Genomic DNA, 27,015 nt, shown 5'->3' with positions numbered 1-27,015 from the left:
TGTCTGTCTGACTCTGTGTCTATCTGTCTGTCTGTCTGTCTGTCTGTGTGTCTGTCAGTGTGTGTGTGTGTGTGTGTGTGTGTGTGTGTGTGTGTGTGTGTGTGTGTGTGTGTGTGTTTTACCGTGGTGCCGCTGCGGTACACTGGTAGATTGATACTGCAGGTGGTTCTGTTCATAGCACCGCCGTCACGATCACCACAGCTGCTTCGAGTCCGGCTGGGCTGAACACACACACACATTTATAAAATCCTTAAAACAACATAAGATATTCAGAGAAGTCTCTTTAGAGTCTCTATATTTCATATTTTTATTCTTTGACAAATATCTTAATAATAGATTGGCCTTCCTTTTGGAATTTGAACTGACCACATCTCACAGGAAGTAGAAATGACAGTGTAGTGGGAAAACGGTGCATTGAGCGTGGTGTTTGTGCGTTACTGCCTGTGGACCGCCCATCCCGGTTTTTGCCTCCTATCGTCCTTGCAGGTACAGTATGTGTTGTTTGTTTGGCTTGCTGGTTAACCCTCTGGGGTCTAAGGTGTTTTTGGGGTCCTTGAGATGTTCTGACATGCCCTGACATTTGTGCTTTTTTCAGTTGCTTATAAACATATTAATGGCAAAGGTGTAATTACACTCTATTTAGCACAAACAGGGCTACCATAATATGTGAGCAACATGTATGTACATGTTTGTATTTTTGAGAGAATTTATGCATGGTTATTGAAAAAGCAAAAAAATTAAGTTTCTGAAATAAGGCCAAAAAACACATACTAAATATGTGTCCATAAGACTTCTGACTAATGGATGTTGTCGCCTAGAGTTTTTGCTTCAAAATGATGTAAAAATGATCCTGCCTAATCATTCACATAAAACAATACATTGATTTAAATTGTATAAGACACTTTTTGGCGTGAATGATCATGATTAATGCTGTGATTCACACCTGAAAAGACAATGACCCGCATAATTAGCTGCATAATGAACCTTTCATTCAGGTGTGTCAATGAGCCACAAGAAAGAAAAAATGCGAGGACAAAAAAAAGAAAAAAGAAATAATAATAATAATAATAATAATTATATATATATATATATATATATATATATATATATATATATATATATATATATATATATATATATTCTACAGAATTGATTCAAAGTTAGAGTTGGAAACATCTTGAAAAAAATATATTTTTCCACAAATTTTGTATGCATGCAAATTGTATAATATCCAAGGTAATTGTGCAGTTAATTCCTATACTGTATTTTCAGATTACAGTATGAGAAGTTTTGGAATATGTCCTCTCCCCACATTTGTCACAAATAAAACACAATAAAAATTATTTAATGAGAAGGCTTATATTGACCGATTTAGATTTTGTTTTGTTTAGATTTACCTTGTAAATATATTTTTTGCTATTTTATTAAAAAGGTTACAATTACAACAAAAATTACAATTTTAACAATATTTCTCAAGTGTCTTTCTTTGTAAAAAGTATACATTTTATCATATGTATTTCAAAGTTAAGGATTCATTAATTTGAATATTGGAACAAACACTATAATAACATCTTAGTTGATATTTCAATATACCTACTTTATTTTTGACACAACATCCCATACTATATATTTAACATATGAGCAGAAATTGGCGAACAAAAGCTTATTTGATGTGTCAGTAGTCTATTTTACAGTAAAAACTTTATAATCTATCCAAAACTAATCAACAAAATCTTGTCTAAACATTTATATTTCGTCTGTAACATATCGTTTTTATATATTAGCATTTAAATGTTAATTTGCAGTTTAATATGTTGCTTATATAAAGACATTTTATTTCAACATATTTCAGTCGATTTATACTCATCTCAGTTTATACTGTCTCTCTCCTACCATTCATTGCGAAAACACTTGAACGAGTTGTTTTCAACCAAGTAACATCCTTCCTGTCTCTAAACAACCAGCTGGATGTCAACCAATCCGGCTTCAAGAAAGGGCACTCAACTGAGACTGCACTACTGTCGGTCACTGAAGCCCTACGGATCGCAAAAGCTGCTTTCAAATCTTCAGTTCTCATTCTCCTGGATCTGTCTGCAGCCTTCGACACTGTGAATCATCAGATCCTTATGTCCACTCTCTCATCAATGGGCATCACAGGTACTCCTCTCCACTGGTTTGAGTCCTATCTCACGGGTAGATCCTTCAGGGTCACATGGAGAGGCGAGGTATCAAGAGCACATCAGCTGACCACAGGGGTTCCTCAGGGTTCAGTTCTTGGTCCCCTCCTCTTCTCCAGCTACACCACATCACTGGGACACATCATACAGGCACATGGTTTCTCCTACCACTGCTATGCTGATGACACACAGCTCTTCTTCTCATTTCAACCAGATGATCCCACAGTAGCTGCACGGGTCTCAAGCTGTCTGGCGGACATCTCCACATGGATGAAGGAACACCACCTGCAGCTCAACCTGGCAAAGACTGAGCTTCTCGTCCTCCCTGCCAATCCGTCTCTGCAGCTGATCACAGATCACATCTCAAAGACAGCTCGATCATGCAGGTTTGCCCTGCACAACATCAGGAAGATCAGGCCTTTCCTAACTGAGCATGCAACACAACTTCTCGTCCAGGCCCTGGTCATTACTAGGCTTGACTACTGCAATGCTCTTCTGGCTGGACTTCCATCATGTGCATCTAAACCTCTACAGATGATTCAGAACGCTGCAGCTCGTCTTGTCTTCAACGAGCCCAAGAGGGCCCACGTCACTCCTTTGTTCATCTCACTGCACTGGCTACCTCTCGCTGCTCGCATCAAGTTCAAGGCATTGACGCTTGCTTACAGATCTATCACAGGCTCAGCTCCCTCCTACTTTCACTCACTCCTGCGAGTCTACATCCCTACCAGAAGCCTTCGATCGGTCAACGAGCGACGTCTCGTGGTTCCATCACAGAAAGCCACTAAATCACTTTCAATCACCACGTTCCTGTGTGTCCTTTTTGTAGGCAATTAGCCTATAAGTATTAACCCCTTAAGCCCTGAAGGCATTTTAAGACTTGTTTTGTCTGAGTGACATACACAAAACTAAAGACTCATAACTCCAAAACTATAACAAGGAGAGTCGAAAGGTAGGTATCGTTGATAGAACACTTTTCAAAAAAAAAAATTTTTAAATATAAACTATATTACATTTGGACATTCTCCTACCGAGAAACTGCTGATAAAAGACAACAAATATATATAATTTTTATTATGATTTTGCATATCTTTCTTTCATGCAATAACTCGGGAAGGAAATACAGTTGGGGAAAAAGTTCCCCTGAATGTGAGCTGCATCTGGATCACATTTTGTGGTGATCGCATAAAGGACTAACCAGTCCTTTGTTTAGGCTTGGTTTGTAGGGAATTACAAACCTGCGTACATATATTCAAACGCACATAACTATAGAACCAATTCTAAATGCGCATGTGAACGCCATCAGTGTTTCTCACAGGTTCGCGTTTAAAGTCTATGTAGAGAGAATTGTGTCGTCTTAGCGGCCCCTAATTTAATAACAAATGATTGTTGCGACGGAAGCGAATCAATCATAACTAACCTTAGCTGGAAAATAACTTTAATAAAGAACCGATATAAAGCCAAAACAATCTCTGTTACCATAAATTATACGTTTATCTCTGTAAAGCTGCTTTGAAACAATCTACATTGTTAAAAGCGCTATATAAATGAAGATGACTTGACTTGACTTGACTCAAAAGTTACAGCATTTGGAACCAAGATAGCATTTTTGTTCAGTCCTTGACGCTCCCCTCATGGGCATTTTTAAAATTGTTCCTCCAAGAGGAGTATCTTGTCATCAACACAATAGATTGTTCATTTTGGGCTCATTTTAATTGTAATAATATGCTGTATAAAATGATATGCCATTTTCAACAATCTGTGAATGTTTCATGAGCTGTATGATGTTTTTGACACATTGCAGTACATACTACAAAAAAAAATATTTTAAAGATTATGAAAACAAAATTCTATTTATCAGCAAATAACTCAGCACTACTTAGGAGTTAATCAAATTGGCAACAATCATTGTAAACTTCAGACTCTAAGCTTTCAAATGACACCTATTTTGTGTTAATCAAGGCAGTAGTTTTGAAAAATATGAGTATGATTTTTTTCGCAGCTAGATGGCGCCTGCGGGCAGTACACTCCAGTTTAGAGGGACTACTCAGCAGTCGTTAAAAGTTGATCAAAGTGCTTGGATGTATTAAAAAGCTGAGATTCGAAGCTTTAAAATGATACCAATTTTATATCACAAAGTTGTGAGGAGATGTTGAAGCATCAAGAAAAATTAAGTGAAAATGAAATGAGTCCCTATGGACCTCTATTGGATATATGTGGTCATTGCACTTTCTTTCTTTAACTATAATTCCTAAAGTTTTTCCACAAACCTACAGATGGCAGTATTCTATTCCTAACACATAGAGCAATGTCCAAAAACAATTTAGATTGAATTAAGATCATAATTTAAGTGATTTTTTCATAAAAAAACCAACAAAAAACATGAGCCAATTTATGGCGTAGTTAAGTAAATGTGCAGTAAATAAATAAAAAACTACCAAATATCCACAAAAACTATATTGAACCCCAGGGGACTTAAACGTAAACTCTACTTGAGGACCGATTAAGGGTTAAAGTAAAAAACAAAACAAAAACATTCAAAGTCTGTCTTTGTAATAAAAAAAATTATAATTAACTTTATAATTAATTATTTTTTATTTTTTTCAGTTTTATTTTACTTCCTAACATTAACATTTTTAATATATCATTGTTTCTTCACAAGTAAACTGATCTTGTTTTAAGGATGTTTATATGTTTTTACTTTAAGAGTCCTTAGTTTGATGTGTGGACAGCGGTACCTTAACGGTGTCAAATTTTGAGAGCGAGAGGCCTTCTGGGTAGTGCAGCACTATGCTGGTGTTGAAGGAGTCGTCACCTGGGTTGGCCAGCGATACGAGGACAGTGAAATGAGCTTGATTCACCACCACTAACGTGTCGTTCCTGAAGAACAAACCAAACGTAGAACCTTCATCACATTCTCATGTTTATTTCAAATCAAGAAGAATGGAAATATTCAGAAGCATTTACAGATGTTTAACATTAGTATCATGTCTGATTTATTTATCGGTTGTTACTCACGTAAAACTGAAGTTCAGCTTCAGATCGGCCACACAGCGGTTGTTTGAATCACAGTTCCTTTGAAACGGCACCTAGTCACATACAAAACAGAAACTTTCATAGAGCTTTTGAATGTTGCAGAAACTTTATACAGAAAAGCATCTTATATCATTAACCCTCTGGGGTCTGAGGGGTTTTTGGGGTCCTTGAGATGTTCTGACATGCCCTGACATTTGTGCTTTTTTCAGTTGCTTATAAACATATTAATGGCAAAGGTGTAATTACACTCTATTTAGCACAAACAGGGCTACCATAATATGTGAGCAATATGTATGTACATGTTTGTATTTTTGAGAAAATAATGTTTATGCATGGTTATTGAAAAAACTAAAAACTAAAGTTTCTGAAATAAGGCCACAAAACACATACTAAATATGTGTCCACAAGACTTCTGAATAATGCATTTTGTCGCCTAGAGTTTTTTCTTCAAAATGATCTGAAAATCATCCTGCCTTATCATTCACATAAAACAATACATTGATTTAAATTTTGTAAGACACCATCATGAATATTGAGTAGTTCACACCTGAGAAGTTCACACCCATAATTAGCCTTTCATTCAGGAGTGTCACTGAGCCACAAGAAAGAATACAAGGACAAAATAAATAAATAAATATAAATATAAATATATAAATATAAATATATATATATATATATATATATATATATATATATATATATATATATATATATATATATATATATATATAAAATTGGTTCACAGTTGTTGTTGTTTTTTTTACAAATTGTGCTTGCAAATTGTATCATATCCAAGGTAAACATTTCTAGTAATTGTGCAGTTAATTGTTCTCACTGTATTTTCAGAAAGTTTTGGAATATATTCTCTACCCAAATGTGTCACTAATAAAGCACAATAAAAATAATTTATAGAGAAGGCTTATATTGACCTTTTAAGATTTTGTTTACATCTATCCTTGTATATATATATTTTTACTATTTTATTAAAAAGGTTATACAATTACAACAACAATTAAAATGTTAACAATATTTCCAGTGTAATATTTCTTTGTAAAAACTAAAGTATACATTTTATCATACGTATTTCAAAGTTAAGGATTCATTAGTTTGAATATAGCCTACATTGGAACAAACACTAGGCCTATAATAATCTATAATCTTAGTTGATTACTTTATTTTTGACAAAACATAATATATATATATATATATATATATATATATATATATATATATATATATATTATGTTTTGTCAAAAATAAAGTATATTTAACATATATATTTAACATGAGCAGAAATTGGCAGGGATGGGCAGTATTTCAGATACATGTATTTAAAATACGTATTTGAAATACAAAATACTATTTTGTATTTTGTATTTTAAAGCCTTTGAAAAAATCAAATGTATTTTGTATTTAAATACATTTAAGATGAGTATTTTTGTATTTTCAAAATACATAAAATACTTTTTGCCATTCAACCTCTGTATCAGGGTACTGATTTTGTGCATCAACTAGTTCAGACATTCACAAGCTCAACATTGGATCAGCGATTTTTTTTTTTTTTTTTTTTAATAAGGTGAGAATGTCATGATCAATTCTACTTGTTGATTAAAATTAAAATAGTGCATTATTCACTTCAGTTAACATGAAAGAATAAAAGAGCACAGACAAGTGGGAAAATAGCGTAAGCCAATCAGTCTTGACCGGTTGTTGATTTTGATCAACTAGCTTGTCAAATGTCATAGTGATGATATAAAGTGTGAATTGATGGAACTTTTTCTAAATCGTTTACATAGATGGGCCTATTTGTGGGGTAAGCTAATTTATCCGTGCAGCTTTTAGTGGGCAGGAATAATTGGAACGTTGGATTGGAAAAAACAAACACTGATGAATGATACACCACAAAAATCTCCAGCTTTTACTTTTATTGTACATAAATAGTGTCAAATGAATCTAAATTAATTATAATTTAAAAATGTAGATACACTTTCTAATTTGAATAAACTTATAGAAACAAATAAACAAAAATTATTAAAAAGCATTGGACTACCTGAAAAAAAAAGAAAAAAAAACTCAAGAGTTTGAAATTCAGTTTATGCTGTGGAATCAAAACTGATATTGAGAATTGTGAAACCATGATATTGTTACTGTGACATAAAATTGAGATTTTGGTCATACCGCCCATCCATTTACTTTGCTAGATAGCAGAAAAGGTTCCCACAGTTTTACATACAGTATGAATTTTTTAATTGTGTTCACCACAAGTAATAGACTACATTGGAACCAGAAATAAGTATATAAATGGCTGCTATTTTGCATAAGTTTATTTGTAATTTCCAGAAAGAAAGAAAGAAAGAAAGAAAGAAAGAAAGAGAGGGCAGAGACATGGTTAGGAATGAAAAGTCAGTAGGCCTGTGTAGTTTCTTCATTCACTGTGACCTATCCCTGCACTGGACGGCCAATTTCACATGTATTTTGTGTATTTTCAAAATACAAAATACTGTATTTGTATTTAAATACATTTTTTCACTCAGTATTTTGTATTTGTATTTAAATACATTTTTCCACACAGTATTTTGTATTTGTATTTTAAATACATTTCCATGTATTTATGCCCATCTCTGGAAATTGGCAACATTATTGTGACAGTGTTGGGTTTGTGTTCCCGGGTGTCCACTAGAGGTCCTCCTTCCCCACGGTGTCATTCACATTATGAACTGCATTCCCCACAATCCTTGTCTGTACCCATCACTGTATCATTGCACTCAGCTGTTCCCCATTATCATTTAGGTTCTGAGTATAAATACCCTGTCTGTTTTAGTGTTTGTTACGGAGTCCTTGTCTATTATCACTAGGGTGACCATATTTTAGTTTTCAGAAAACAGGACGGGGGCGTGGTTGATGGGCGGGGCATGACTTTTTGGGGGGCGTGGTTAAGGGGTGGGGCGTGGTTTGGGGGAGAACGCATCAAAAAATACAAATGCATTCACAACCTTGCAACTACTTTAATACATAAAGTAATACATCCTTTCCATTCAATGTTTGGCACGCAACAATAGAATACTATATACAGGTCCTTCTCAATAAATTAGCATATTGTGATAAAGTTCATTATTTTCCCTAATGTAATGATAAAAATTAAACTTTCATATATTTTAGATTCATTGCACACCAACTGAAATATTTCAGGTCTTTTATTGTTTTAATACTGATGATTTTGGCATACAGCTCATGAAAACCCTAAATTTCTGTCTCAATAAATTAGCATATTTCATCCGACCAATAAAAGAAAAGTGTTTTTAATACAAAAAAAGTCAACCTTCAAATAATTATGTTCAGTTATGCACTCAATACTTGGTCGGGAATCCTTTTTGCAGAAATGACTGCTTCAATGCGGCGTGGCATGGCCGTAATCAGCCTGTGGCACTGCTGAGGTGTTATGGAGGCCCAGGATGCTTCGATAGCGGCCTTAAGCTCATCCAGAGTGTTGGGTCTTGCGTCTCTCAACTTTCTCTTCACAATATCCCACAGATTCTCTATGGGGTTCAGGTCAGAAGAGTTGGCAGGCCAATTGAGCACAGTAATACCATGGTCAGTAAACCATTTACCAGTGGTTTTGGCACTGTGAGCAGGTGCCAGGTCATGCTGAAGAATGAAATCTTCATCTCCATAAAGCTTTTCAGCAGATGGAAGCATGAAGTGCTCCAAAATCTCCTGATAGCTAGCTGCATTGACCCTGCCCTTGATAAAACACAGTGGACCAACACCAGCAGCTGACATGGCACCCCAGACCATCACTGACTGTGGGTACTTGACACTGGACTTCAGGCATTTTGGCATTTCCTTCTCCCCAGTCTTCCTCCAGACTCTGGCACCTTGATTTCCGAATGACATGCAAAATTTGAGCAACCACTGAGCAACAGTCCAGTGCTGCTTCTCTGTAGCCCAGGTCAGGCGCTTCTGCCGCTGTTTCTGGTTCAAAAGTGGCTTGACCTTGGGAATGCGGCACCTGTAGCCCATTTCCTGCACACGCCTGTGCACGGTGGCTCTGGATGTTTCTACTCCAGACTCAGTCCACTGCTTCCGCAGGTCCCCCAAGGTCTGGAATCGGTCCTTCTCCACAATCTTCCTCAGGGTCAGGTCACCTCTTCTCGTTGTGCAGCGTTTTTTGCCACACTTGAGGTGCCTTGATACAGCACTCTGGGAACAGCCTATTCATTCAGAAATTTCTTTCTGTGTCTTACCCTCTTGCTTTAGGGTGTCAATGATGGCATTCTGGTCAGCAGTCTTACCCATGATTGCGGTTTTGAGATATGAACCAGGCTGGGAGTTTTTAAAAGCCTCAGGAATCTTTTGCAGGTGTTTAGAGTTAATTAGTTGATTCAGATGATTAGGTTAATAGCTCGTTTAGTGAACCTTTTCATGATATGCTAATTTTTTGAGACAGGAATTTTGGGTTTTCATGAGCTGTATGCCAAAATCATCAGTATTAAAACAATAAAAGACCTGAAATATTTCAGTTGGTGTGCAATGAATCTAAAATATATGAAAGTTTAATTTTTATCATTACATTATGGAAAATAATGAACTTTATCACAATATGCTAATTTATTGAGAAGGACCTGTATATATATATATATATATATATATAAAAGTTTAGCTTTTAACACCTTTTACATGACACTATTAATTTTCATGGCCATAGCAGGTTAAAAATCTACTACAAAAAAAAAAAAAAATGGTTCCAATGAACTGCCGTAGCCAAGGCGACATCTAGCATACAACCGCTCATAGGTGTATCTATGACAACTGCTTACTACTTAAGATCGCTTCCGGGTCACGGAAAAATACCAATGCAGAATTAAGGATTACGACTTTATACATACGTATTTTGATTTCCGATTTCCATCTATAAACACATCAAGGAGAATCGGATAACGAGATGTTTTCGTTTTCCGTTTTTTAATATCAAAACAACAAACGAATAATGGGTTGTTTTCCGTTTTTTGTTTTCCTATTTACTAATGGTAATTGGGAAACCGGCTGTTTTTCGTTTTTGTTTTTTTCCTTTCAAAACGAAAATCCGTTGGCCGCCAAGTACACGGACCATTGTGGAATTACCTGTGGTGTCAACCCCCCTCCTTCCTGCCACCAATCAACGCGCCACTCATTTGCATTATTAAAATGACCGTCCACGACAGCCAAAATATCGCATCAGATCTCGCGAGACAATAATGCCTTCAGAAATAAGGGTCAGAGGAGCTCTGTGTTTATTTTTTTTCAACTTTTCTTTTTTAGAAGGGCCTGAAAGACTATAATAGAGCGTGGGTATCCAAGGTAATACTAGGTTATGACTCCTTTTTAAAGAACACTCTTAATGGCCCAATGAAAAATAATGAAAACCAGGACATTTTCATCACTTTTTAAAAAACAGACAGGACGGCCAGGACAGGACGTGAAAACAGGACATGTCCTGGGAAAACAGGACGTTTGGTCACCCTAATTATCACACCACTTCTGAGTTCTGCTTTGTTGCCTGTTTTGTATTGTTTTATGTTTTGGATTGCTTCTTTGGTTTTGACCCCTGCCTGGACTGGATTTACGATTACGAATTACCCTAATAAATGCACTTGGATCTTACCTGTTTCCCGTGTGTGGATCGTGACAATTATAAGCTAAAAACGTTAGAATCTATCCGATTTTTGTAGTCGATTTTTACTCATCTCTGTATAGCAATAGAGTTTGGTCAAATCTGTTCATTCATTCACACACAGAAACGCGATTCATAGTCTTTTTGCCAGCTGTAGTAGCTACACAACAGCGTGCATCTGTGCATTCATTCATTCACACTCAGAAACGCGATTCATAAAACAGTATTTTTACAGACACTTGCGATTAGAACAAAGCAAATATTGAACTGACCTATTCCTCAGCTGGATCCGTTGCTCCTCGAAATGAAACTTCCAGCACTTCTGAGGTAAATTTTCCAGGATTATTATCAAGATAGTATTATTCCTCACAGCGTCGTAAAGTACATGAGTCTGAAAGTGAACTCGCGGTGTGTGTTATCCAGCTGATGTGGGCGTTTCACAGGTCTGTATGGGATCGCCTCAGATCATTTGCGTTTGAATAGCGCGCGCTCTCCGTGGGCGGGGTCACATTAAAACTTAATGAGATGAGAACGACTGACATCTCTCTCTTTTCATACATATTACATAAACTGAGAATATTTGTTTTTTATAAAAATTATTTCATTTAAAAGAAGAGAATTCAAGCTTCATGCCTGTGTGTCTGTATGCCTGTTTGACTGAGTATTCGCTGAGTTATGGTTCATTTTCGGACGCGTTTCAGAATGGACTTCACTGGCAGAGAGTAGGCAGAACTCGCATCATGTTTATTTTTCTTTATTTGGCAAAAAGCACAACACTTTGTTTTTATTAAATTTTTGTGAGTATACACACAAAAAATGAACACTTAACAGGATCGATTGATGAATGAAACTTGTTTGTAAGTTCAAAGTCAACAGAGTATTTTAAGTCTCTCTTGCACTGATAAGAAAAAAACCGAGCCTATCGCGCCGGCGTGATAGCCGACCTCAGGGGGTTAAAGGCAGTGAACAGTGGAGTTATTTTTTGCTTTTATTTAATAAACCCCAAACAGTAGAAAACTATTCAGTAGTAACTATTAGTCCTCAAATGTGATGACTGTATTGTGTTGAAAGCGCTGGAGAAATCAAAGAACATGATCCTCACAGCACTTCGAGTGTCTTCCAGATGTTAAGGTTAAAGTTAATTTCGACCCCTGATGAGGTAGAGTAATTACTGACAGAATTTTCATTTTTGGGTGAACTAACCTTTGAAGTTTTCCATTTCAGTGATTTATAGTTATAGGCAACCTGGAACCTTAGCCATGAAAATGTTACAAGTAACAGAAATAAGCATAGATGTCAGAGCATGTCAGAACACCTCCAGGGCCCAGAAAACACCTCAGACCCCAGAGGGTTCAAGCATTAATTGTGATGTCAGAAGTTCAGCTCACCTCGACATACTCCTCTGTCCTGCTTTGTATGTCAAGTATAGCCATGGAGTTTCCAGAAAGCATCTCGGTTTGTGAGAAATTCATTCGTATCTTTAGCGGAGACACTGCGTCTCTAATGCAGATCTAAAACAAACACATAATTTCCTGTTAAACCGAAGCTTCTGGGATTGGCTGAAGCTGTGATAGATGAAGCGTACCGGCATGAAGATTGGGAATCCGAAACAGGAGCTCCCAGAATCCAGCAGGACGAACTTCTGCAGAGTCCTGGATGACAGATCACTCTGATGGAAGAATCCTCGATTGATTCTTCTCATCACATCCACATTCAGGTTCAGAGAAACATTCAGGTTCTTCTTGAGAGATCCTAAGAGAGATGAGAGGATAAGACATACGGAGGCCATGCTCTTCATGAGACAGAGACTCTGAGATGTCTTTGACGTTACCAATGCTATAGGTCTGCTCGTTCACTGTGAAACACGAAGTGAGATCAAACGCATGAAACGATTTGTCACTCGGGCATTCAAAGTCGTTCGGACTGATTTCATTGGGACTGAAACTGAGCTGCGCAGATACAGACATCACAGGCCGAGCCCTGAGAAGAGAGAGAAAAGAGTAAATAGCTAATGATACAGTGAGACTAACTGGGCCTAGAACAACTTGACCAACTCAAACTGATAGTTAGTTTCTTCAAATCATTGCATTAATTCTCCAAACTAAAGGTTCAATTACAAACCGGCCACTGAAGTGACTGTACACAAGCAGAGCCAGAGTTCATAACTGAGACCTCGTGTTTAGACTGTAAGATAATCTTTCCATTATTTTGTGAATGTATTGTGAAATGTCCTACTTGAGCAGCACGATCCCTCCTTTAGCTCCGATCACGACATCTGTCAGATTATCATCGCTCACGTCCATCTGACCGGACAGAGACACTCCAAACTGCTGCAGACCGGGCAGAACCGAGCGCCCTGGGATCCGCTAAACACACACACACACACACACACACACACACACACACACACACACACACACACACACACACAGATCTACTGTGCTAAAGCGGTTCATCATTGTACACGTTTATCCTGCCATGTCTGTCTGTTTATCTGAGAACATTGGGCTCATCTGGGATTCTGGGTTAAACTGGGCACAAACACAGTGTTTGGGATTGAGGGAACTAAAGCAGACTCTCACCTGAGGAGCGTGTTCAGTGTTTATTCCATGTGTCCTGTCACCCAGGTAGATGTAGACGACTCCCTCCCCTTCGTTCTCAAGCGGCGCCCCGACTGCCACATCTGACAGGCCGTCCCCATTCAGGTCCTTTAGTGAAGCCAGAGATGCAGCAAATCTGCCGGTGTTTGACTCGTTCAGTGTCTTCTGAAAATACTACAGAGAGAGAAAGAGAACATAATCTTTATTCGTCTGCAGAGGACCAGAGCCAGTGCAATGTATTTCCATGACATTAATGCGATAGTCCATCACCGGGAACCTATTACAATGGCAATCCCCTCAGAGCAGGGTTGGCAACTTCATTCCTGTAGTATAATATCCACACCTGAACCAGATAATCAATGTCTTCAGGATAACTAGACAGCTCAGGGTTGGTTTTATCAGGGTTGGAGCTAAACTCTACAGGACAGTTTCCCTCCAGGACTGAAGTTGTCCATCGCTACACTGGAGTAACTTAATGGTGATGACTAGCAACCTTCCAGTCACAAGCCCTGAACATTAACCACACTGTACTTACTAATGGAGAATGTTGTGAATCTGTCCATACCTCCTCTGATAAAGCGTAGACGTACAGCCTCCCTTCTGCCCTCGGCCGAGACTGGTGAAATAATGGAGCTCCGACCAGAAGGAAATCTGACTCTCCATCCGAGTCCACATCCAACAGACTCAGAGACGCACCAAAATACGAGCCAATCTGATGCCAAAAATGAATCAAAATGAATGTAATTACATTCTAGCATATGATCTTTATAACCTGAAGTTCACAAATTGCAGTTGCTAGTGGGTGGTTACTAGGGTGTTGCTAGGCAGGTACTGAATGGTTGGTAGGTGGCCGGTGAGGTTTTCGAGATGGTTTCAATGGTTTTGCAAGAGTGTTTCTAAGTGGTTGCTTCTTCCGTAGGATTTGGGAAGCCCTGCTCTTGCTGATGGAGAGTGTTAATATCGTGTCAGAGGGTTCTTCTTCACTAACTTGTTCTCCGGTGATGTTCCTCGTCACTGTCCATGTGCTTTCATTCTTGGTGAAGAGGGTCACCAGACCCTTGTGTTCAGCCCGCGGCGCCCCAGAGAACAGAAGAGAGACGCCGCCTCTCATTCCCAGAACAGCAGAGTAACCTGAACATCATCAGCATCATTAAAACATGCACAGACACTTCACATCAGACAAGGAAGGACCAACAGCTTCAACACACCCATGTACGAGTCTTTACTGACAGATGGATCCTTAATCTCTGTCTCTTTAAATCCAGATCCTGATCCCGTCACTTCATACAGAGATCCACTCCAGTCATTAGATCCAACCGAACCCACAATCGCAGAGTCCTGAAACAACGCAGCAGTCAATGTCAATATCAATATCAATTTTATTTATATAGCATCATTAACCACAACCTAGGTTGTCCAATGTGCTGCACAATGAAGACATAACAAGAAAATACAATATAATTAATAAAAAAGGAAAAACAATACAACTTCCTCATTGAAAATATGCCAATTCACAAAAATGAGTTTTTAGCTTTTAAGAAGTTTTTAAGAAGAATTTTTCACTCGATAACGCACGGGCAACCAGTGCAGAGAACGTAAAACCGGTGTAATGTGGTCCCGTTTTTTAGTACTTGTTAAAAGTCTTGCAGCTGCATTTTGAACTATCTGCAACGGGGATAAAGCCCAAAAAAGCCTGACTGGCTAATCCCAAAATAAAGTGAGTTACAGTAATCCAATCTATAAGTAATAAAAGCATGAATTAATTTTTCTACATTTTTTATTGACAGAATAGGTTTTACTTTTGCTAGTAGTCGAACATGAAAGAAGCATGATTTGACAACTGTATTGATGTGGTTGTCAAATTTCAGCCCATCATCAAAGACAACCCCTAGATTTTTAACCCAAGGCTTCACAGACGAGGATAACTTACCAACATTTTTTTTTTGGTGTACTAACAGAATCTGAAGGACCAAACACTATTATTTCAGTTTTACTCTCATTAAAATTAAGAACATTTTAAAACAGCCAGGCCTTCACATCAGACAAACAGGTCATAAGTGCCTCCAGACCATCCAAACTCTGTTTTAATGGCAGATAGATTTGAGTATCGTCTGCATAGCAATGGAACGACAGACCATAATTCCTAAAAATAGAACCCAATGGGAGCATATATAAATAAAAAAGAATAGGAGCTAAGATGGACCCTGAGGAACACCACATGATAGAGGAGCTGCCTCAGATGAATGTTCACCCATGTTAACTTTAAAACTTCTATTAGAAAGATCAGATTTAAACCATTCAAGAGCACTTCCTTTTATGCCAACACAGTGCTCCAAGCGAGCAAGAAGAACAGCATGGTCAACAGTGTCAAACGCAGCACTCAAGTCTAGGAGCACAAGCACAGCATAGTCGCCAGTAAGTAGAATATCATTTAAAACCTTCAAAAGTGCAGTCTCTATCGAGTGGTGTTTTATTAAACCTGATTGAAAGACCTCAAATATCTTATTTTCATCGAAGAAACTCTGCAATTGTTGAAGAACTATTTTCTCTAGGATCTTTGTAATAAAAGACAATTTAGAAATTGGCCTATAATTATCTAAAACAGTAGGGTCTAGATTTGGTCTCTTAAACTAAGGATAAACTGTAGCATGTTTTAACACATCTGGTACAGTACTAGTTTAAAAACATCGGTTTATCATAGTCACAAAGTATGGATCCACTGCATCAAAAACTTGTTTCAGGGAATATGGAGGCATGACATCAATGGAAGAGACTGACGGCTTTAACTGACACACTATTTCTTGCAGTTGTATAAAAGAAATAGGTTCAAACTGACTGAACTCTGCAAAACAAACAGAGGGGATGGACAGATCAGAAGCAGGGGGAGTGATCTCCAATCTGAAATCATTAATCTTATTAACAAAAAATCTAAGAAAATCCTCACACATTGTTTTTGACACAACAGGATACTTGGAGACAGCTGGATTAACAACGGTGTTAAGAACGGTAAAACTGCCTTCTGTTCACTGCCTTCTGGAATTTGGATAATGATCTCTTTATAGTTCAAAAGAAATCTGGAGCCTGTCTTTTTTCCACTTACTAAAGTAAGTGGTAAGTAAGTTTAGTTGAGTCTAAATAGGAGCTCATCTGCACTCAGATCATACTGACTGACATCCACTGATTGAATAGCATCACAAAAACCTAATGAAAAGGATTTGCTAGTAGATGAGGTAATTAATCGAGATTTACGGACATATTTAGTGGCTTTAGAGTAATTTGGTACCCAGGGAACAGAACCCATAACAGATTTATGGTCAGAAAACCCATTATCAGCTACCTCAAGATCATAAAGAGAAAAGCCATATGATAGCACAAGGTCAAGTGTATGTCCCAGCTGATGAGTCGGGACATTCACATGTTGTTCAATATCAAATGCATTTAACAAAGTAGTAAATTAGAGTCTGTTGTGCAACACACATGAATGTTAAAGTCACCAAGAATTAACAGTTTATCATATTTGGGTATAAATTCCCCCAAGAAGTCTGCAAACTCATTTAAAAAGTTTGTATTGTGCTTAGGAGTCTCACATTTTCCAGGAGTTTGTGTGCGCAGGTTTATATTTGTGACGTGGTTAGTGGCATTGAGTCTTTGAAAGATGTCCAGAGTTTTTGTTTGTTATGTTTAGCAGCAAATGAAGCAGATCAGTGGTGCTCTGGTTGTACTTTAGGACCCAGGTTTTACATCAAGTGGCAACCCAGTATTGATTATTGTATTGTACATTTCTCAATCAGCTTGCTATAGTGTATCACCCATTTCTACAGTCGTCGCAGAGTCGTAATTGTTCCATGGCACTTGATGCATTCATGACCTACACATTCCCACACTGCACCAATCAGCAGCATTTTATAAGATTCTATAAACTACTTTTATACAATAACATGAACTATTCCTTATAAGAAATTGTCTTTTTTTAACTTATATATGATATTTCTGACCTTGTGGTAGAGGACACTGAATCCACTCTGCGATAACTCTTTCGGTCTGTGTGTGTCCTTTGACCCTGAAACCACAGAAGAAGAACTCTTAAATCATCAGTGGATTCTTCATTAGCTGCTTTTATTAAACGTTATACAGTATGTCTATTTTCTTTACGCTTGCATTTTACCTTCAATGTTGTAGATCTTTTTTTGCAGGTCGTCCAGAAGTCCTTGGAGTTCATTGTAGTTTTGAATGTAGAAGGTGTTGTTTATTTTTGGTTCTGAAGCCAGTTCATAGAGGTTGGCTAAGCTAACTTTTCCCACCTGACAAACACAACTGTCATTAAGTCTGTCTGTGCAAAAACACTTTTGATAACATATGAATTGAAACAGACCAATATGTAAAACATAATTTATTTATGTTTGTTCTTGAAAAATGGAAACAAACTGATAAATCTGATATAAATTAGTGCTTGCAGCACCTGTCATTTAAAGCTGAAGTGTGTCATTTCTGCACAACTAGAGACACCAAATTACACACATAATGACTGTTTCTAGACAGGTTTCTTGAACACTCTCCTAGTTTGCCATTGGTCAGTCAGTCAATCAGATATTCCCGCCCAAACCTCACGTGTTTGTTTGACAAGTTCACATGTCAGGCAGCTCAAACAAACCACAGAGTCACAGTGTTTCAACCCTTAGGAATGTACCAGTGACTGATTACAGTGACTCTGAACATGAAACTGACACACCACAAACTATAAATGACAAGCTTGAGATTTAAGGAAACTCACCCCAATGACGTAGCGGAGGATATTTTGCTCATCGCATCTGCTGAGGGCATTTTCATCATCAAAATCAGTGGGTTCTCCATCTGTGATGATCACCAGGGCTTTCTGAGCGCTGAGATCGGCTCCAGACGACACGCTATTCAGGAGATTCTTTCTGGTGATGTGATAAATCATAAATAATCACACAAACATCAGTCTCAAACAGGCACAGCGCCAGGATTCCAGTTTTAGGACGGACCTATCCGCGATCGCTCTCCATGGTTCTGACCAGAGAAGAGTGCTTTGGAATCTCCATTACGCATTATCATACGCATCATACCTGGCGTTGCCTCTTAGTGCGCTACGAAGACTCTTAAGGTATAGCTTAACTAAAGGTATACTACCAGTAAAGGTATACCATTGCTAGGCGTCTTCAGGGCTATCATCCACTCGCGAGGTATGTAATCAGTCGATGTAATAAGGCGCCGGCACGATCACTTGCATTGCACGTGAACTGGAGGGCGCCGAAACTCAGCTTGTGCCTCACAGATTTGAGAAATATAGGCTATCTATTATAGAAAGCTTGAAATGTCTACTTTTAAACTAAAATATTCAAAACCAAAAGAAATAGGCTACTCTCTGATTGTGAAATCCATATGAAATGTGCATTTCTCTCTGGCGTTCATGGCGAGTCCGCATTGTCAACTTCGTCTTTGCAGCGACACAGAAAACACCAGTTTATTAATAAACAATTAAATGTCTCCTTGCTATTTTAGACACATTCATAATCATTACTTTTACCAGTTCTTTGTGGCAAGCTTTATGCGTGCGGCCGTGCGCTGGAGTGCGGCTATATTACATAAACGCAGATTATCCTGTAGGCTATATAGCCTATTTAAGTAATTAAAATAATATACAGGGGTGATTTGTCCACGAATGGCTTAAATGAACAACTACTAGTCGACTAGAAAAAAACTTTAGTTGGAGGCAGCCCTTATTCCACATATTTTCGAGCCTGCAGGCCATCTGGGTTGAGCGAGTGACCCTGCGGAATGAGCGAGTGGAGAGGAATATTCAGAAATGCGCTCTCCGCTCACGAGCTCTGATCGGAACAAACCCGAACCTCACTGTCTGCTGAACTTGCGCAGAAACATCAAAATAGACATAACCAGCTTTTTAAAAGTTTTTAAAACTAAACATTTAGACTATTTTAGCACAAATGATGAGCTTATTGACGATGTTTTATAATTCTTGACAAAATTAGAATATATTAAAAGTTTTTTTGTTTTTTTTTTAAGAAAAATTTTGGGTGGGCCTGTTGACAAGTGGGTGGGCCTACATTGCCTACATGCACCCATAACGCCGTGCCTACATGCCTCTTTTGTTTCTACTAGGGCTACAGCTATTGCTTATTCTAGTAATCGAGTATTCTACCGATTATTCCATCGATTAATTGAGTAATCGGATAAAAATTGTGGTAATAAAAATAGCCTTTAAAATGACTTAAAATACAAATATATAATAACAAGCAATAATAATTGGTTAAAATAAAGTATGAAAGTAATCATATGGGTTTTATTGAACAACACTGTTTAAATACACCATGTAAAATAAATGATATAAACTAATATAAACATAACTAACTGTACATTGCGTGTTATAACAAATGCCTGCAGAGGGCGCCAAAGGCCTGGTGTTAGTTGTTGTTACACAACGGCATGATCAAATCCTTGTTTAATATTGGCCAGACAACATTTACTTCAAATGTCCACTTAATCTTTAATATTTGGTCACTTCTGTGCGATAGAAATGAAACAGCCGCTGTAATTTCTTGAAAAAGAACATGTTCATCAAAACATGCAAACTCAGAGCGAGGGTTTAAACTTTTATTTTGAAATCGCGATGAACAAGAATTTGCATATTTAGAAACATATTTATGTATTCTCCTGTGCTGGCATAGATTTACAAATGAGTGACGTTACAAATCTTGTGAAACAGCGCACATTGCGTTCCCAGATGAACGTTATAAACAACACAAACTCACAGCATGCAGAGAAACAAGAGACGCTCCACGCTTATAAATGATAATAACAGTGCAACTAAGAAACACAAACCATGCCCGACTTTTTGCGTTCCCAAATGCATGTTATTGGAACCGTAAACAAACAGCACGTGCAGAGACTGAGTTTGTGTGGGGCAGCGTTTACTGTGAACAGAGCTGAGGTCATTTTAACATGTAATCTGCACACACATCAATAAAGCGTTGTGCTTCTCTGTGGAAAACAACAGTGCATATATTTATTTAACTGAATCGCAGTGATGTAATAATAAGGTTAAAGGATTCTCGTCCGTGGAACGCGCCACTTCCGGTATTTTGCCCGTTACTCAACATGGGTAAATTGCAATCGAGGATATTTTTAGAGTAATCGACTTTAATCGAGGAATGGTTGCAGCCCCAGTTTCTACACCAATGTGTTTTACATTTTTATTTAAAGAATGAGATCAACCAGAAGAAAAACGCAAATCTACAGAAAGAGCCATCTTTGATTTTCATTTATGTGCATTTCAAGACTTTCTCTTAAAGTGTAAATTCAGTGAACATTCATAAGCATATGAAGGTTTCACTCACAAGACATAGTCGATTGCTCCGTGTGTGTGTGTGAGACGGTTCATGTGTGGCTCTTTCATGAGTTTGTCTTCAGCGGAGCCGTCCTTATACGCGTTGAAGTCAAACACAGTCCTGAATGTAGTTCCAAACTGGACAGCAGCAAACTGACACACAGAAGGACAAACAACAAGCACACGTGCCGTTAACATCATTAGCAAACCAGAGACCATTACATGTCCATATTTCCACATTAATAGTGGTGGGTTGATTTACCTTTATGGATGACTTTGAAAGTTTTCTCATAACATCTTTAATTAATTTTTTGTTCATTTCAAACTCTTCTGGTTTCAAACTTTTAGATCCGTCTAAGAGAAACACCAGATTGACTTCTCTCTCTGTGCATTCTGCAGAAATACCACAAGATATGGAAACACATCTGTTACGCCAACTTCTTTTAGCAATCAAACCATAAATTATTGACAAGATGGCCAATAAATCCATATTTTTCCCAAGTATTTAAAGGGGTCATATAATACCATTTTTGTACAAGTTAATATGATTCTTTAGGGTCTAAATTAAAAGTTTGTAATAGACTTTAATAAAAAATTCTCATTAGTATTGTAAGAAAGGGAAGCACGTGACCTGTGAGCATGATGGCAGCATAGTTTCTGACTCCGCCGACCCTACTCATTTTCATTTATATATCCACGTTTTTTTTTTGCCAATTGCTCGACACTTTGTTTTATGTTTTGACTTTGGGCATCGACAGGATGTCTTCTCGTCAAGGAAAAGCGGCCAGTAAAGCGCAGCGTGATCAAGCGCACGAGGCAGAAAAGATGGAGGATTCGCTAGCTGCCATGATCGCCTCAGCTATGGATAAACAGCAACAGTTTATTGAAGCGCAGTTTAAAACGTTGCAAGACAGACTGGATGATATTCAGTCGGAGCTTTCCAACTGCTCTAAGAGGGTTAGAGAACTACGCGATCGATATTCCAGTTTGAACAGCCGAGTCGGCAAAGTGGAGAAAAATCACGACAAATCTGCCGCCTAATTTATGGCTACAGAAACACTTCATATAGTCACCTGGAACGTAAATGGACTGAACGGTCCCATTAAACGTACTGCATGTCTGGATTACTTGCATAGGCAACAGGTTGATTTGGCATTTATCCAGGAATCACATTTAAGAAAGTCAGATGTTCAGAGGTTTTCTAACAAATTTTATTTTGTAGCCGCCTCGTCTTCATTGGATAGTAAATCGAGGGGAACTCTGGTCGTGTTAAAACGAAAGCTTTCTTTTAATATTCTAGAAAGATATAGCTGTGAAGAAGGCAGAGTATCATACATTAAAACAGTTATTGCGGGTAAGAATTTTGCGTTTATTTCAATTTATGCTCCTCCTCATTTTGACCCCAATTTTTTTTCTGCCCTCACTACAACATTACTGCGCATTCAAGTTTTCTTATCATAGGTGCAGATATGAACGCGGTGGTTGATGTCTCTCTTGATCGTTCTTGTGCGCAGAATTATTCAACGTCATCTTTATCATCTATTGAACTATGTAAATTTATGTCTGATCTTAGTCTAATTGATGTATATCGCATTTTTTATCCTACAAAAAGACAGTACACCTTCTACTCGGCCAGACATAAAAGTTATTCTAGATTGGATTATATTCTTATATCTCATGCTGCACACTCAGTAATACACAGTGTCAATATAAAGTCATGCCCTTTATCTGATCATAATGTGGTCTCAGCTAAAATTTCTCTTGTGTCTGCACCTACTAGAGCAGGGGTTCCCAAACTTTTTCGTTCTAGGACCCACCTAGACAAGTATAATCAATCTCAAGACCCACTTGCACTGGTGCTACCAACTTTATCAGTTGGTCGCACCAGCATGATTTGGTCGCACATTTTTTTTTCTACATGCAATGGGATTAATCAATGCATGCTTGATGGTCTTAATCTGCATTCCCTAGTTTTGCACTGATGTAAAAAGACTGACAGTGACAAGCCTTCATGTTAGCAAAATATTTTAAACTTTTAACTCTTAAAAAAACTTTTAAAAACATGTATGTTCTTTAATGTTTGATTATAATTTTACCGTCTTCACATAGGGATGGGAAATGATAAGATTTTATCAATAATAATAATGCCACTGACGATTCTGATTATCGATCCGATTCTTTAACGATTCTCTTATCGATTCTTGATAGCACTGTGTGGAAAAATGTAGTCATATGGTTTTCAAAAAAAAACAAGGGGTTTTATTTATTTTAAAGCTTAAGCTTGAGTAAGCAAACTGTACTTTTTATGTAATTTATGTAATAAATAGAACTTTATTGTAAAGTGTTACTGATTCAGACGTCTCCTGAGTTCACTGTTGGAAAGATCAGTTGTCCATTCATTAAAATGAATCGTTCAAAGGAGTCATTAGTTCGCGAATTGGACATGTCATGCGCGTTGTGTGATTATCCCAGCAGTTAGGACATAGACATCCAAGATTTGTGTCAACACAGAAAACATTTCATCACTGGATAGTTTTTTTTTTTCGTTTAATTAAAGTGTTGTTTTATGTCAGCTGAATGTCTGGGACGCTTTTCAGAGAAGATAAGGCAACAACTTTAGCACAATTCACACCCAGCGTTAATTGAGGAAGAAAAAAAAAACTTTGGTCTTCCGACCTTTTACCACCGTGTCGATTTATTTTGATATGTGCGAGGGAGAGAGAGCAGGACAGCGCTTAGTTTGGAGACGGTGAAGTCTTTTTTACACTTTCGCCTGGCTCCGAAGAGAGAGAGTGCGCGCGCGCGCGACCGAGTACTCTCTCTCTGCTCGTTCTTTCAGTTAAACATGCACTGTGACTCTGTCACAAGCGCAGCAGTTCATCTACATTACTCAGCGATCAAATAACACTTTGGCGGGCGCTAAAACTCATAGTCGTTTGGTCATTAATCGGACTGGTTTTGTTTCACTCATCGTAACGTAAATTTAGCTGCAGCTAAGTGCCTTTGTGCGACCCACCTTTTCTCACTGTGTGACCCACAAGTGGGTCGCGACCCACAGTTTGAAAACCACTGTACTAGAGCATCACGTTGCCGTTTTAATACCACACTACTACAAAATAAAGATTGCTGTGCAATGCTCAAGAAAGAGTTGAGATGTTTTATAGAGATAAATACTGGTTCGGTGGATGATCCCCGCTTTCTCTGGGATGCTATTAAGGGTTGCATCCGGTCGTCTTCTATTTCTTTTGCATCCCAATTAAATAAATCGAGATTGAAGGAAATAAGCACTCTCGAATCAAAACTAAATAGGCTGGAGAATTGTCAGCAAATTTGTCACACTGAGGATGTTCAGAATGAAATAAAAGTGATGCGTACAGAACTTAACTCACGGTTACGGCATAGAGTGGAGTTTATAATGCACAAAGTTAGAAGAACTTATTATTTCAATGGCGCTAAGCCAAGTCACCTTTTAGCTCTTCGATTAAAGAATGGTGAAAAGTATTCAAATATTATGGCAATTCAATCTTCTAATGGTCTGATAAGTGAACCCAAAGGTATAAATCAAGAGTTTAAAGATTTCTATCAGAGTTTATACAGGCCGGATTTGGTTTTCAGTCAGACTTTGTGCGACAACTTTTTTCAAGATTTGACTCTTACATGTCTCTCTGAAGCAGAGGCCGCATCGTTGGACTCTCTTATCTCATTGGATGAGTTAAAATATGCTCTTGTTCATATGAAGAGGGGTAAGTCTCCGGGATGGGATGGTATCCCACCTGAACTATACCTCTCTTTCTGGGATGAGCTGGGACAACCTTTGTTGAATATGATTCTTTATTCTATTCAAGTGGGTTCATTTAATAATAGTGCGAATATGGCCATTATTACTCTTTTACCAAAGCCTAATAAAGATTTGACTCAATGCGGGAATTATAGACCTTTGTCTCTTTTAAATTGTGATGTGAAACTGTTTGCCAAAGTTTTGTCCTCTCGTTTAGATTTGCTCATGACTAAATTGGTGCATAACGATCAGACTGGTTTCATTAAATCTCGCCTTGCAGCCGATAATGTTCGCCGGTTATTGCATATTATACATGTAACCAGTGGTATGGACATACCGTGCGCAACTTTGTCTTTGGATGCTGAGAAAGCCTTTGACCGGCTTGAATGGCGTTACCTCTGGTCAGTTTTGGAGCGCTTTGGTTTAGGCAGAAACTATATTAATATGATTAAAGTACTATATGCCAACCCTTCTGCTGTGGTTATGACAGGGGGCATCACCTCTCCAAAGTTTTCTATATTACGTGGGACTCGTCAGGGATGCCCTCTCTCACCACTCTTGTTTGCACTCTCTCTTGAGCCTCTTGCACAGAAAATTCGTCAGCATTCCTTGGTTAGCCCTATAATTTTTAGTAACACTTCTCATAGAATTTCGTTATATGCAGACGACATTCTTTTATATGTTAGTGATACAGCTGAGTCTATTCATCATATTTTGTCAGTATTGAACAGTTTTAGCCAATTTTCTGGGTATAAGATTAATTGGAACAAATCTTCATTGATGCATTTAAATAATTCATCTTCTAATTCTGTTTTACCATCCTTTATACCAATAGTAACCAACTTTAGATATTTGGGTGTGGACATATGTCCATCTCTGCACACAATAGCTCTAAAAAATTTCCAGGGTATATATAATCATGTAGAGATGGACCTGACTCGTTGGTCATCGCTTCCTCTATCTTTACAAGCTCGGATTTCTATCATCAAAATGGATATTTTGCCTCGCATTAATTTTTTTTCTGCTATGATACCTCTGTCACCACCTTTAGATTTCTGGTCTAAATTGCAAAAATTTGTTTCTAAGTTCATATGGAACGGCAAGGCCCCCCGTATAAAGTATTTAACACTGCAGCGTTGCAAGGATGCCGGTGGACTTGCATTACCTGACTTTAGGCTTTATCATTGGGCTTTTACATTATGCCCTCTTACAGTATGGTTGAATCCTGGCTCTGTTGTATCTTGGCAACCGATTGAATTTAATCTGGCTTTACCTTATAGACTACAGGATTTGATTTATTGTAACATTCCGTTAAAGAGTGCGAAGCAGCATTTTGGCCCAATAATAGCTTATCTTCTTTCTACCTGGCGGGCAGCTTCAAAGTTCACCCGCGATGACCATAAATGGCATTCAAATTCTCCATTATTTCGTAACCATAATCTTTTATCGGGCAATAAACCTTTTGTTTTCTCAGACTGGAGTGATAGAGGGATTAATGTTTTGGCTGATATTTGGGGGGACAATGGTTTACGCATGTTTAATGATCTACGTGCAGAATATAATTTACCAGGCACTTCATTTTTCTTTTATTTGCGCTTGAGATCTGCCATGCGTGCATATGGGGTTCCTTGGGGCTCTAGTATTCACTGTCTTACTTTGCATAAGTTGCTTACATCATATGGTAACACAAGGGGGATGGTTTCGTCATTGTATTTGTTGTTTCTGGAGGCTTCTTATAAAAGGTTACCTGTGGTGGACATTTGGCACAGGGATATTTATGGGACTGATTCAGAGGACAGTATTGACATATGTTGGGACTCAATATGGTCTAACCTCAAACATGTCTCTAAAAATCCTAATCATCAATTGATTCATTTCAAGATGATTCATAGGATGTATCTCACTCACAGGAAACGTCACTTAATGAAGCTTTCCACCTCTCCTAAATGTGACTTGTGCTCTACTGGGTGCATAGGGACATATACTGTATGCACATGTTTTGGGATTGCCCTGAAGTCAATGAGTTTTGGAGACGGGTTACCACCACGCTGAAGGACATTTTGGAGTTGGAGATATCATGCTGTCCGAGACTCTTGCTTCTAAGTGATGATTCCTCTTACACCCTCTCTCTAACTCAGAAAAAGTAATTTTTTTGTGGGCTTACTGCTGCTAAGAAAATGCTTGCCTTGCGCTGGAAACCTCCACACTCTCTTGCGTGGACTCACTGGATGCATTCTTTCTTGGACATTGCAAACATGGAGCTCTCAGTGGCAAGACTACATGGAGCTTCTAAGAGGACCATTTCAGCATGGTTACATGCCATTTCCAAAATTAAGGAGCATCTTTAAGACTTTTATCTCATGTTCTAATTTTTATTTATTGGATTTGGATTTTGATCTGCACTTTTT

General features: G+C 37.9%; 1 protein-coding gene across 3 annotated transcripts in view; it reads right to left on the bottom strand.

The window, feature by feature from the left end:
* The window catches only part of LOC309495690 (integrin alpha-L-like), a 67,904-nt gene that overhangs the window by 6,633 nt on the left and 34,256 nt on the right, over positions 1–27,015 (bottom strand). For all 3 annotated transcript variants that reach the window (XR_014204797.1, XM_082165488.1, XM_082165489.1), the window contains exons 6-21: positions 21,092–21,222; positions 20,840–20,982; positions 18,235–18,385; positions 17,629–17,764; positions 17,459–17,523; positions 14,672–14,801; positions 14,452–14,594; positions 14,029–14,175; positions 13,446–13,637; positions 13,099–13,229; positions 12,695–12,843; positions 12,449–12,615; positions 12,252–12,374; positions 5,196–5,266; positions 4,916–5,057; positions 123–221 (exon numbers count right to left, since the gene is read on the bottom strand). Coding sequence is in view for 2 of the 3 variants with exons in the window: in XM_082165488.1 (XP_082021614.1) it covers positions 123–221; positions 4,916–5,057; positions 5,196–5,266; positions 12,252–12,374; positions 12,449–12,615; positions 12,695–12,843; positions 13,099–13,229; positions 13,446–13,637; positions 14,029–14,175; positions 14,452–14,594; positions 14,672–14,801; positions 17,459–17,523; positions 17,629–17,764; positions 18,235–18,385; positions 20,840–20,982; positions 21,092–21,222 (2,120 nt within the window). In the remaining variant the exon portion in view is untranslated. The remainder of the gene's footprint in view (positions 1–122; positions 222–4,915; positions 5,058–5,195; positions 5,267–12,251; positions 12,375–12,448; positions 12,616–12,694; positions 12,844–13,098; positions 13,230–13,445; positions 13,638–14,028; positions 14,176–14,451; positions 14,595–14,671; positions 14,802–17,458; positions 17,524–17,628; positions 17,765–18,234; positions 18,386–20,839; positions 20,983–21,091; positions 21,223–27,015) is intronic.

The sequence above is a fragment of the Leuciscus leuciscus genome, assembly GCF_965113295.1.
Source record: "Leuciscus leuciscus genome assembly, chromosome: 3".
NCBI classification, from domain to species: Eukaryota; Metazoa; Chordata; class Actinopteri; order Cypriniformes; family Leuciscidae; genus Leuciscus; species Leuciscus leuciscus.
This window is presented reverse-complemented; position numbering and strand designations above follow the sequence as displayed.